The sequence below is a fragment of the Eleutherodactylus coqui genome, chromosome 12, assembly GCF_035609145.1.
Source record: "Eleutherodactylus coqui strain aEleCoq1 chromosome 12, aEleCoq1.hap1, whole genome shotgun sequence".
NCBI lineage: Eukaryota > Metazoa > Chordata > Amphibia > Anura > Eleutherodactylidae > Eleutherodactylus > Eleutherodactylus coqui.
The window spans coordinates 95,317,762-95,331,346 of NC_089848.1; the positions used below are offsets into that span (position 1 = coordinate 95,317,762).

A 13,585-nucleotide genomic window follows, 5' to 3' on the forward strand; every position below is an offset into this window, starting at 1 on the left:
CCCTCAAAAATAGCACAATTGTAGTTTTTTTCCATTTCACTCCACTTAGAAATATTTTAAAAAGTTTCAGTACATTATACGGTATATTAAATGGCACCATTAAAAAAATACAACTCGTCCCGCAAAAAACAAGCCTCCAGACATCTGCGCCGGAGAAATAAAAAAGTTATGATTTTTTAAAATGGGTGAAGAAAAATATGAAAAATGTCTACATCCCAAAGGGTTAAAAAAAAGCATACTTCAACCAAATGCATGCATCAACTATGCACTGGATAGATGATAATGTTAAATTAAATGGACAACCCACTGATTCCAACGGGCGCCATGTTATTATCCATTAGGCCTGTGATGGCGCTGCAGGGGATTTGAACACTCGCTGCTCTTCTCCTTTGATCCCAGGGATCGGCTAGTTTTCAGAGGCCATACAATATATACCATTCTCCAACCCCTATGAGGTGCTCAGCTGAGAACGGAATAGGACCCTAAACTCCAATATATAAAAGACAGTAACAGATGTAGGCAGAGATGGTCACCGGCTATAACCGCCATTAACCAGCGACATTTCAAGCATATTCTGCCGCGGTCCGGGAGATCACAGGATTATTCTGTTTTAATCCCTCAGTTTTCAACCATCTAGTGATTTTCTCACCAGTGAGGACTTTAGAGGCAGCAGATATTGGTGTAAAATTAAAAAAAAGCCATATTCAACTTTCCAATTGTCTTTCTCGTCTAGCACTGCCATTCCGATCCCAGAAGTGACTGCGGTGGTCACCTGACCACTCAAAAATCATTGGCCTCTGTGGTCATGCACTTACACACACTGAGGCCAGTGATTGGCTGAGACGTCACATGACTGATGAAAGGCACATGACCACTGCAGTCACTTCAGGGGGCTTTTGTTTTCAATGTTGGAAACCCTCTAACCCTTTCATGATCAAGGGCCAATAATGCTACAGCGGGCAGGTCGCACGCCAATTCTGGTATTCCAAAAAGCATAACTTTTTTATTTTCCAAGTGACACATCAACAGGGGGGCTTGTTTTTTGCAGTATGAGCTATATTTTCAATGGTACCATTTAATATACCATATAATGTATTGGAAGACTTAAACATTTCTAAGGGGAAGCCAAGTGGGAAAAAAACCCAAAACTGCACCATTTTTTGGGGTGGGGCGTGTTATTTTTAAGGCATGATGCAGTAAGAACAACACCTCTTCATTCTGTGGATCAGTACAAGTACAGCGATCCCAAATATATAGTTTTTGGTCAAGTGACCAAGAAAGAGCAGTTCTGTATTGTGTACTTTTTCTTGTGATGCAGTTAATCATACGGGATTAATAATGTGATATTTTAATAAACTGGACCGATACAGATGTAGCGATATCATTTTTTATTTTTTTTAGATGTGACGACTATGGTATCGTATTTTACGATATTTTAACAGCCTGCCTATAGAAGACATGCCAAAGGTAAACAGACCTTCAGAAGTCCCCAGGCTGCCATGATATCCGGACGGTATTCAAATCCTGATAGTGGCATTTAAACTTTAACAGAGTTCTCCCTGATCACAGCTGCTACCGTGGATGTTGGATGCGTTGAGCAGGTTTGGCTATACGCTGTAGACGACTATATACGTGTCGGCACCTTTACACCCATAAACAATGTTATAGGGGCCAAAATGTGAAGGAATGGGGAGTCCGGGGAGCTGCTTTTTATACTTACTGGGTCCCCCATTCCAGCGCTGTGCCCGCAACAAATCAGCACACGCCAGCAGCCTGAGTCCTCCAATGGCTCTGTGCATGTACTCTCCCATAGAGATGGAGAAAGGTGCCCACACACAGCCCTCAGAGCCACATCGCTGGAACGGGGGACTCTGCAAGAGGCAACTCCCCGGCACCCCCTTTCCGTCATCTTTGAGCCCAAAACCTTGTTTAGGGGCTTGAAGGTTCTGACAGGTTCCCTTTAACTAATTTTACCGCCATCTTTGTTTGGACTTCGGTGCGACTAGCGAGACCATCTACGACAATAGAATGAGCTGCAGCAAATAGGGAATGAGTCATTTAACTAATTAGTTTTGGATCAACTTTAAAAAACCTAACCCATGCTGGAGGTTAAACCCAATCAGGTAAACCAGTGGGCAGTAGAAGCATTATAAACAATGGGTGTAACAGTAAATGACAGATGCTCTATACTTACAATGACATCAAACTTGGAATAAATATCTACTACTTTCCCTGAAATGGAAAAAAGATGTTGTTACACACAGAAACGATCTCAGTAACATCAGCAGGTCCTCGCCATTACTATTGTCTCACTGCACAGACCACAATGTTGAGTTGTATTGCTGTGTTATGGTGTTAGGTAGGGATATCCAACCAGCGGCACGTTAGCTGCATGCGGCTAGGAATGCGACCCAACGCACCAAACAAATAGTATGTGACCGTCCCAGAGGGCTAGGGGGGGCCACTCAGGCTGAACCTGGAGGCGGTCAATATTATTCATATATTCACTGCTCACTCTGCTGATTGACAGCTTTGTCTATATGCACAGTAACACAGACAGAACTGTCAGTCAGCGGTGGGGAGACAAGGAATATTTAAGGGGTTTTCCAGGACTAAGATACTAATGACTGATTCTCTGATAGGTCACCAATATCAGATCGGTGGGGGTCCATCACTCGGGACCCCCACCAACCAGTTGTTTAAAGAGGCCGCGGTGCTTGGGCGAGTGCTATAACCTCTTCATTACCTACCAGGCACAGCAGCATACATTTCATAGCAGCGATGCCTGGATGCTGAATCCCCTTCACTTGAATAGGACCGAGCTGCACTCAGGGCACGTGACAAGTGAACAGGATGTTGCATGCCTGAGCAGCCTCTTCATCAGGGGTCCTAAATGGCAGACCCCCTCCGATCGGATATTACTGACCTGTCTTGAGGAAAGATCATCAATTTCCTAGTCCAGGAACACTTTGTAAAAGGGTTGTGCCAAGATGCACAACCCCTCCCTGAACATGAAGGCTGGGATGAAAAACTGGTCCGTCTCTGAGAACCCCTGCCAATTAGCTGATTTTACCTTGGCCAAGCATTTCCCAAGCTGCGGCCACTGCAGAGGAAATGTAGCATTACAGGATGACCATTCATATGAATGCCTACCTGTATTAACAGGCCAGCACAAGGTCCTCCAGGAAGGGTCATAGAAGGCTTCACTCCCATCAGAATCAATGAGAGCGATGCCTTCTATTACACTTCTGGCCCTTAACACCACTGCACTAACACAGGGCCAGAGGATCAGCTGAACGATGCAGATCCCGAGTGGTGAACCCATACCAATCAATAGTAAATGCCAGAATACCGCTTCAAGAATCATAACCCAATGAAATAGACTGGTACACAAACTACAAGTTACCCGCACAACCGATAACAAGGCGATGTTACACAATAACGGAGATCTTACCCGACTCGTCTACAACTGGCAACGCAGAAACTCGTCTTTCTACAAATATATTCAAAGCTTTGATGATGGGAGTGTGGGGATGTATGAAGGCAATGTTGTGGTATGTCCCTATCCCGAGCTCCTCTAGGTTCTTCTTCATGAAAGCAGGCTTTGGCATTTCTGACACCTGTAAAGAGAAAACAATGAAAGTTACGTAAAGACTACAACAGTCATACAAAGCAGCTATGTACTGAAGATCAAGTGACGCGCAACACGGCGAGGAACAGAGATCTATCCACAGATATTAGGTAAGAAAGGGTTTTACTGTTCCCCGAGCATTAGGAGATTTATCACCGAGTCACAGCAGAGGAAGTGCTATCACTTTACTCTGAGAGATTTATCAACACGAGGACATCCCTGCCACGCCTGAGACAAGTGAAAGCAATAACCGTATTGCATGCGTTGTTCTTTATTCTGCACTTCTCTTCAGGAAATCTTTCCCATATGAGTTCCAGTTCACCCCCCGGGTGCAGCCATAGACTGCCGGGTGCAGCCATAGACCGCCGGGTGCAGCCATAGACCGCCGGGTAAGCATGAGTGCCTTGGGATAAGTTCCATATGGTGTAACAGCCTCCCTTGTAAAAACACATCCACTCTTCCAATATAAGAGATTAGCACTGTAAGGTTGGCTTTACATGGGATGACATGGACATAAGACGATCAGCCACTCCTTCTGTGGGTTTGACTTACGTAGAACTAATGTGTATGGCCACAGTAAGGGGCTTTCACACGGCAAAAAAATCTGCACCAAAATCCACATATCTAACATGTGGATTCTAATGTGGATATGTAGGGTTATACTGCAGTTTTTAGTATGAAAGCGGCTAGAATTACGTTCACACGCAGTGGAAATGGTGTGGATTTTCCATACCATCGCGGAAAATCCACAGCAAAATCTGCACCATTGCTACATATTTTGATGTGGATCTGCAGCAAACGTAACCCCTTCAATTAAAAGGGTGAAACCTGCTGTGGATCCGCATAAAAACTGCACCACCAGTTCTGACGCAGCATTTCGCTACGTGTGAATGTACCCCTAAGGCAATATCCTCAAGCAGATGATCCTTTCATTCCACCGTTGGTTGATGCGCTCCCCTATGATATAGATTACAAACTGGGATCATATAAGCTATAGAGTCCCAGACCATGAAGGTGCCATTAGATGTGCGATAACGCCTGCTACTAGGACACGCGTTTTTCTGATAATTTCTGGATTGCAGTTGCAGGTATAGCCCAGCAATTAGCACAATTACACAAGTGTTCATGGCACCCGTGAAATAGTGACTTTAATGTATAAAAAAGAATGCCACCACCGACGTCTATCGTATAATTAGAGTTACCAAAATAGTTCACGGTTCGTCATTCCTGCTCATTAATTATCCAGTGTTGAACACGCTAAAAGTATAAAATGGGAGATACAAGAGTAGGAGAAGCGACTGAAGCAGCGAACGGCACCGCTAATCCTCAACAAGATGGCTCTTTCCAATAGGAGGTGAGATAAGAGCATTAAAGGGGTTTGTGAGGTATAGAAAAGTATCAGTCAGGAAAATGTTTAAAATAAGGCGGGAACTGTTATAGAATAACTGCTGCAGCCAATCACTGGCCTCAGACGTGTACAGTGCAAGGAATCATGTGACTGACGTGGGAGTGGCGTGTTAATTGACATGGGACCTTTAAGGCCTCATGTCCACGGAGGAAAATCAGGCCTGCTGTGGATTCTTCATGCAGAATCCTGCAGTGGGTCCCTCCTTTCCCGCGGACATGAGGCCTAAAAATAAGAATTACTTACCTGTCCAGACGCTGCGGCTGGATCTTCTTTCTTCGGCCTAGCGGATGTGCTCGGCACGCCAGCAGCGTGTCGCGCGCATGCGCCACACATTTTTTTAACTCCTGCTTTCTTGTGCTCCTGCGCTGCAGAGCAGGAATTCAGCTGCGGGTGTGCTGCGGATCAGGACAGCTTCCATAGAAGCCTGCGGGAGCCGTCCCCGCGGGAGACCCGCACTAAAATGGAGCATGCTGCGGTTGTTTTCCCGCACACGCAATCCGCGCCTCGGGGAAAATGACATCCGCAGGTATTTAATTACCTGCGGGTGTCCAATGCATCCCTATGGGGCGCGGATCATACGTGCGAGTGACCCGCTGAGGATCTGTCCCCGTGGACATGAGGCCTAAGTGTTTTAGAATGATCTTGTGAAACTGCCATGATAGAAGCATGCTGGTAATGCTTTCTATCAAAATGAAATGATTTTAGTGGTGCTGGAAGATACGTTTATTGCATCTTTATTGGCTTGTTGTCCAGCAAGTAGTCCGTGCGCCCTCCCTGACACACATTGGCACATGACACACGAGTGCTTATTGGACTGGATTATATACGGGTGAGCTGACAATACTTTGTGTACTTGAGGACAGCGATTGACTGCAGAAGTCACCTGTGTATTCAGAGCGTCATCACGGCAGTCAAGTACACGTTGTCGGCAGGAAGGACGGGAGCGGAGAAGCTGGAGCAGCGAGAATATTTCTATACCTCGGACCCCCTCCAACAACTGTGTGATGGCGTATTGTCCTCAATGTGTCCCAATCTTATGCATCTACAGCAGGGGTGTCAAACTCAAAGACACAGTGGGCCAAAATTAAAAACGTGGAACACGTCGCAGGCCAGCCTTGATGTTTATTGGAGGTGTGTGTACAACGGAGAAGGTTTTTCCTTCTCATTCGATAGAACGATAAACCTTTTCATATGGAGACCAACGTAACCTTCCATCAGGCACAACCGATCTGTCAGGCACAGCGCACCTATTTTAGTTTAGTCTTCCCGTGCTAGATAGCGTTGGCGACTGTTGCATCTATTCGCCGTCCCTTTTTACTTGCCGTTTATAGCTGTGTTCACCGGTTTCCTCTCGCTCTTTTCCAGGAGATGTTATCAGAGTTTTGATCTGCCAAGCACATTGCGCCTAAACGCGCCATATTTTTGAAGGCGTGAAGTTTAAATATATCTATATAAAACATAGTTTATTTTATTCAATGAAGAAGCTGAAGAGATTTCGTGCTTCTACCAAAAAAAAAAAAGAGAACATTACCCCCAAAAAGACGTTGAGGCTCAATCTGCACCACTGAAAACCGGGCTTAGAAGACTGACAAACCATGAATGCAAGACATGTCAGGCTGCAATCTGTCTATCCCATGCTAACACGGGGTGTGATCTATGCTTCAAGGAAGAACATTTAAATGTCCAGTGATGCGTCAAGTGACTTTCCTCTTCCAATGGATCTGTAGCTCATGATTTGAGATATTTTTTTAACCATTTTCTTAACTTCCATTATCCTAGCTTATTATTGTCCCGTTTCCAAGTGCAAGGAGATTTCCAGCTGAGGAGTGGTCATTTGTCAAGACTGATAATAGAAAGAGAGAGGACTGCAGATGGCCCCCACTTACAAATAGTCAATAGTAAGGCCTTTTTCACACGGCCAAGAAAATTGTGCGAGATGTGTGTTGCGAGACGCACGAATATGAACCTCATTTTTTAAAATGGCGCCATACACACACGAGCAATTTTTTACGTGCATTGTGGCAAGGGCAAAAATTGCAGCATGACTTCTCTTTGAGCGTTCCCTCGGAACGCCTCACATCACCCATTATTTTCAGTTGGGCCGGCACAGCATTGCACGGTGTGTGAGTACAATGTTAGGTGTACCCATTGAAAACAATGGGAAACACTCCACGACTCTTCGTCGGCTACTTCCCTGCGGTGATGCGAGGCAGTTTTAACACAAAAACCGCCTCACAACAAGGACATCGCACGTTGGGGAGCGTGATATCGGGTCGAGTGTCACAGCCCAATATCGCACCCGCCTGGGAGAGGCGCAGGTCTGTTTTTCTTTACTTACGAAAAGCTGAAGAAACTTGAGGATTCGCTTGTGGGTAAGTATATAAAGTGCATTCCCGCTGACTGGGTCGATGACTGGCAATCTGTGGATTTTGTTTTTGATGAGTGAATACACGGCATCGTATAGGCTGAACGAGAAACAAACACTGATTAGATTACAGGCAAGTACAATATGGCATGAGCTACACTTATGCTCGTTAATTTCAATAATCCAGCGGATTTGGCGATTTTTGTGTAACAGATGAACGTGATACATGTGATTTGAACACTCGCAGGCGTACACGGTTCATATAAATATCCTTGGAGACAGTAGTTACTGAAGAAGCAAGGTGATGACACGTGGGTAAGAGAAACGGCCTGTGCTGCCCACAGCAGCCAATCACAGCGCAGCTTTCATTGTACGACAGCAGAATATGAAATGAAAGCTGCGCTGTGATTGGTTGTTCTGGGCAACAGTTTCTCTTTAACACAGGGTTCTTGATCCCCACTGAACAGTGAAAGTACTCAGACATTCGTCTTGTCTTGGGATACTGTGTAATCTTGTGAAAACAAGTAAAGTGGTCCCATAAATGGCTCTCAGGAAGGAGTTATCCAGCGAAAAGCAATCTGTCATAGTCACTATGAGAAACGCGGTGGTGCCAACTGCAAAACCCCTCCCAAAATGGGTGGCCCCTGGCATTGAGCCAATTTTGCTGGGGAAGTCACAGCGTCCAAGCACTTCTTTTGCAGCCGGGATAATGTAGTGTTACAGGTCAGTACAAAGTCTGCCAGAACAGAAACCGCTCTTACGGGGCAGTTCTCCATTCTGGATCACAGTAGGGGGTCCCAAGCTGGGGACCCAACTTTATTAGCTTCATGCACTCTAATAGGACATCCAAACAGGGGTTTTGCCCTCGGCACAATCCCTTTAAATGGGTTGTACCAAAATCAGCATTAAATCACTTATCCAGATGATAAAAGTCTAATCAGCAGGGGTCTCAGCACTAAGACCCCCACAGCTCACAAGGCCCGGGTTCCTGTGTCCCCCTCTCCTCCTCGCTGTGGGCTGGTTGCACCCCTGATAGTGAGGAGACTGAATGGAGACGCATACACAGGGCCGCTCAACTCCCCCCCCCCCCCCCCCCCCCCCCCCCCGTGCTCGTTCATCTCTACTTGTTACTAGACGACTGACGGCTGTAGCCCCCTTACTCTACGCCCCTACCTTGCATCTGGAGTTATATTCACCAAAGGCTTGAAGGTTTCTTGCAAATACAATTCTGCAGAAACAAAGTTATGTTAGAAATACCATCAGACACCGACCACCCCATCCCGCTCCGGCATATCCACCCTTTACATGCATTGATTATACGGTACTTCAGCAGTCAGGTTTTGCAGTGACAACAACTGCTTTAACCTACTGAATGCAGTGCAAGGAATAAACTAGTTTGATTATTCCTTCTTTCATCAGATTTAAACGAAAAAGAGATCACAAAAGACAAATCCCGCTCTCTCCAAAAAGCTCAACTTTAATGAAAAAGCCTCTTACCCCTCCAGGTCTCTATCTTGTGTTCCTCTAATTCATATATCTGTACCTATAGTGGGAAAGGGAGAAAAGATGCAAATTTATTTGCCATTCCTTGTATAGCACCAACATATTCTGTAACGCTGTACACAGACAGAAAAACAATATGCCAATATTATGTCACAGTCAGGGCTTAATAGACTGGATTACATAGCAGCGCTGGGAGCTTTCACTGGGCTCTAAGCTACCATAAGTACCTAACTGTACCCCAGGGGCACAGGTACCCCCCTTTGGCTAGCTGCAGTCAATAATTAGTTAAATGACTGCAATCGACCCAACTCTGATCACAGCAGTTGCAAGAAGGAGACAGTGGGTATATGCTGGGCATGAAGCTGGACCGGCTCCTAAACCCTCTCTGTCCCCCAACTGCAACGGCCCACCGTAGACTTACTGCAGGTGGTCCCTAACGGGTTGTGCCAAGATGGGGGATAACTTACTGATTTTCTGACTGTTGGGACCCCCACCTGTGAATCCAGGATAACTTTCCATCTTGGCATAACCTCTTGTGTTTCCACTATCAGCTGGGGCAACAACCAGTATGGATCTCATAAAAAAATCAATTTAGCAGTTCTGCAGATCTAATACAAAATACTATTCAAGCGCCCCCACTAAGTTCTAGAACGAGACCTCAGCCCCCCAGCAGCATGAGGAAGAGTGTGCGTGGAATAGCGGTCAAACACACACGCTGCTCCTGCATGCTATTCTATGGGACTTATGGAAACAGACAAGTGAGAGCTGCAGTTACATGGCTTGGCCAGTAGGGAGTCCCAAGAGCACGGCTATGAGCTGGTTGTAGCAGCCGGGATGCTTTAGTGATGCCACTTACCATCGGAGACTTGTAGTATCGATGCAATATATTGATGAAGTCTGTAATAGTTAACATACCTGAAAGAAAGCAGAATATGAACTGGTGAGACCAACCGGCCGGCCGAGTTCAGCGTCTGAGCTTTAATGTTCATTGTCCTACTGGCTAGTGGTCGTGTTCGCTTGTAGACATTTATTGAACGGTGCTATCCCGCATCAATGTTCTGTCTTAAGTAATCCAACGGTCGCATGGACAATTACAGGATTGGGATGACAAGAAGTATGACGGAAGAGCAATGAGACTCATCAAATCAGATCATCAAATGTGAAGGAGTCTATAAAAAGGTCACAAGTATCCAAATTAGGGTGGACACCCACTGGCGTTTTTTCTCCACTGCGCTGCGAGAGTAAAGGTAAAGTCTCGCAGTGCAGTGCGAGAAAAAGACCGCCATCACGCCGGGATATCGCCTTTTTTTTTTTAATGGGGCCAGCGGCATTGAAAAGAGATGGAGAATGCCGCGGAATAATAGCTAAGGGCTATGTGATTGGCTGAGCGCTCAGCCAATAGCTAAGCACTAGCTGCTATTGGCTGAGCCCTCAGCCAATCAGCACAGCCCTTTCAGGAGGCGGGGATTTTTAAATCCCCGCCTGCTGAAAGAGCTTAACAGCAGTGCAGGGGAGCCAGCTGGAGGACACGTCTGATCGCCGGGGATGAATGAAACTCCTGCCACAGCTGTGGCAGAAGTCCGCGGCATTCTCCCTATGTTTTCAATGGGGCTAGCGCTGCTGCCGCTGGCCCCATTGAAAGCACTAGCGATATGCCGGTTCTATACCGGCGTCTTTCTTGCGCTGCGAGGCGAGAGTTTTCTTGTGCTCTCGCAGCGCAAGAAAGAAAATATCGCAAGTGAGTGTCCACCCTTATGGATATGACAAGGTGACCATTTATCGATCTATTTGTCTATTGACCTCTTTTGAGGTCTTAGGATGAAAGAGGACAAAAAACTGGCGACCAGATTTAAGCGTTTGCTTGATGCAATAAAGGCAGAGGCTTCCCTCGTCTTACAGGCAATACGGGACGTCTGAGTTAATTGGAAAACACAACGGTCCTCAGCCTGGATAAGACTGGACGACCTGGGATCAAAATGGCCAAGAGCAGAAAGATGTTCTGCTTGTCCTAATTATATGGTTGAGATCCCTTCCTCTGGAAGAGTCATACACTATCCCACCAAAGCTAATTGGACACCATCAATTGTAGTATTTATTTCCATATGTTGATACTTAGTGGGGCTCCTTTGGCCCTAATGACATCGAAAAATCTTGGTGACATACTTTCTAACATCGTCTGATACACTTCAGCGGGTATTTCCCTACATTCATCCTGAAAATGTCTGATGAGTTCTCTCAAAGTACATGCATCGGCCCACCTACCCTGGTGCAAGGAGCATAGTCATTAGATAGTTGTGCATCCATCTTTAAATCAGATGGACGTACTTGGATGAGGAGGATGATGGGGAAAGTCTTTTGCCGGAGTGTGTTGTGCCAACAGTTAAGTACGGCGGAGGTTCCGTTATGGTCTGGGGATGTTTTACGTGGCATGGTCTCGGTCTGTTGGTTGTAGTGATAAGAACCATGGACATTGAGGTGAACCTTGACCTTCTAGACAAGAATATGCTGCTAATAATGTGGTAGTACTCTGGGAATGGTCAGCCATACTTCCAACAAGACAATACGCCTCATCACAAATCAAACACTGCTTTATGTTGGTTGGAGAATATAGATATTCCATGATTGGACTGGCTGCACAGAGTTCCAGCCTGAACCTACTGAACATCTCTGGGATGAGCTGGAAGTCTGATCAGGAAATATAAAGAGCGTCCATCTTCTTTGAGAGAGCTTGGCAGATGTTTGTAGGATGAATGAAGGGAAATACCAGCTGAAGTGTATCAGATGTTAGAGGAAGGTATGCTATGGAAAGTATCTGATGTCATCAGGGCCAAAGGAGCCCCCTTAAGTACTAACATATGGAAATAAATGCTACTTTTGTTCTTGCTCGGGTGTCCGATCACTTTGGTAAGATAGTCTAGTGTTTGGAGGTCACTGACACTTGCCATTCTTTGCACCCAATCCCCATTATCGTAAGCATGCCCATATACAGTGCAACCAGCCACATGGCATTCATGACCCACGGCCAAAGAGATTGTCGCTCTTCCATCTGATCAGCAGCTGTACACAATCAGGAAATCGGGACATTCAAGCACACACGTGTGATAATACCTCGCACTAGTTCTAGTAGCCCTATATACTTGACAGGGATTATTTATTGCTGCTAATTTGTGCAGCTGAGGGCAGGCTCTGAGCAAAATCAGTCTCCTTCCCCCTCTGGCAGCTGACCATATAATTCCTTATTACTTCCCTTGTATTCCCTTAAGAGTCTAATGAAAGTATAATGACCTAAAATAGTTAAGACAAAGCGTAATGCAGCTTGTAAGGACGCGTGCCGAGCTCCGGATTAAGAGTCCATCACTCCATGCTGGTGAGCCGTCTTGGCCTTTGTTAAGGAGTTATTTATATAGATGTCTTTTATCAACATCTTTTTCCAAGAAACACTCCAGACCTACATTCCAGATGAGAAGAACTGGCCTTACAGCCGCAATCTATACTCCCCACAGATGTGCAGCGACAGAAGTCAGCAGCTCCTTGCTTTGGAGAGTTAACTTTCTAGAAAGTTTTATTAAATAGTGACTAATCTTAAAGACTTTCCCATGAATCTCCAGAATGGAGCGGCCTGAATGTCGTGTTCAGTGACTTCATTAGTAGGTTAGACAATATTTACTATAGTCCATTATTGATCTATGCTGCAGTTATATAGGGAAAGCCTGTTTTGTAGTGCAGGTTTCCCTTAGAATGGGGGACCCAATGACAGTGAATTCCCTTAACTCAGAAAACCCCTTTAACTAGTAGAGGGGACTCCTAAGAATGGGACCTCCACTTCTGCAGTAATCTCCGATTTAGGGCCCATTCACACAGGCATATTTTCTATCCGTATTTGACTTTACTCACACAGGCGATTGCGACTCCCAGCAGCCGCGACAGGCCGCGACACCGCCAGCAGCCGCGACACCGCCAACAGCCGCGACAGCCCCGCCGGACCCCCGACAGCCCCGCCGGACCCCCGCCGGACCCCCGACAACCGCCGGACCCCCGACAACCGCCGGACCCCCGACAACCGCCGGACCCCCGACAACCGCCGGACCCCCGACAACCGCCGGACCCCCGACAACCGCCGGACCCCCGACAACCGCGACAGCCACTAAAATGAGCTATATTCAGTCCCATTATAAGATAAAATAGCCAGCTAAAGAGAGGACAATCCAATTACCGTATCCTCTTCCTCCCCCATAATCCTCCTCCTCTTCCATCATCTGTGAAGAACAAAAGCTTTTTTTCTACAAGCGATTAGAAGTGTTTACAGGACAATAAGAGCTCTGGTGGTCAGTAGCAAGTTCTCTCCTTCACCCACTTTGTATTTCAGGCGCCGTGGTGAGCAGGCGAGCTGTGGGTTGGGCGTCTGCCTTTGATGTACGGCCGTGCGCACATCTGCATTGGAGGCTCTGCTGCAGATCCCAGGCAGGATAGGTGAAATCTGGCACTGCTGTGATTTTTGTTACTTGCTATAACGAAACATTGGAAATCAGAGCGCCAATGTGAACAGAGACTATGATATAATCATGACGGGACGCATCACTGCTATTCTGCCAGGAAAACTTTGCTGCTAGTCAGGGTTTGTCCAACTTATAGAAATGGATACGGGGAGGCAAAGGCAGACAGGGAAAGAGAAAAAAAA

The 13,585-nt window shown here is 46.2% G+C and overlaps 1 protein-coding gene across 3 annotated transcripts in view; it reads right to left on the bottom strand.

The window, feature by feature from the left end:
- Positions 1-13,585, bottom strand: part of PRKAG2 (protein kinase AMP-activated non-catalytic subunit gamma 2) — a 318,286-nt gene that overhangs the window by 11,219 nt on the left and 293,482 nt on the right. For all 3 annotated transcript variants that reach the window (XM_066585251.1, XM_066585252.1, XM_066585253.1), the window contains 6 exons: positions 9,764-9,822; positions 8,902-8,947; positions 8,578-8,632; positions 7,378-7,504; positions 3,455-3,620; positions 2,195-2,232 (listed from right to left, as the gene is read on the bottom strand). In XM_066585251.1, the coding sequence (XP_066441348.1) occupies positions 2,195-2,232; positions 3,455-3,620; positions 7,378-7,504; positions 8,578-8,632; positions 8,902-8,947; positions 9,764-9,822 (491 nt within the window). The remainder of the gene's footprint in view (positions 1-2,194; positions 2,233-3,454; positions 3,621-7,377; positions 7,505-8,577; positions 8,633-8,901; positions 8,948-9,763; positions 9,823-13,585) is intronic.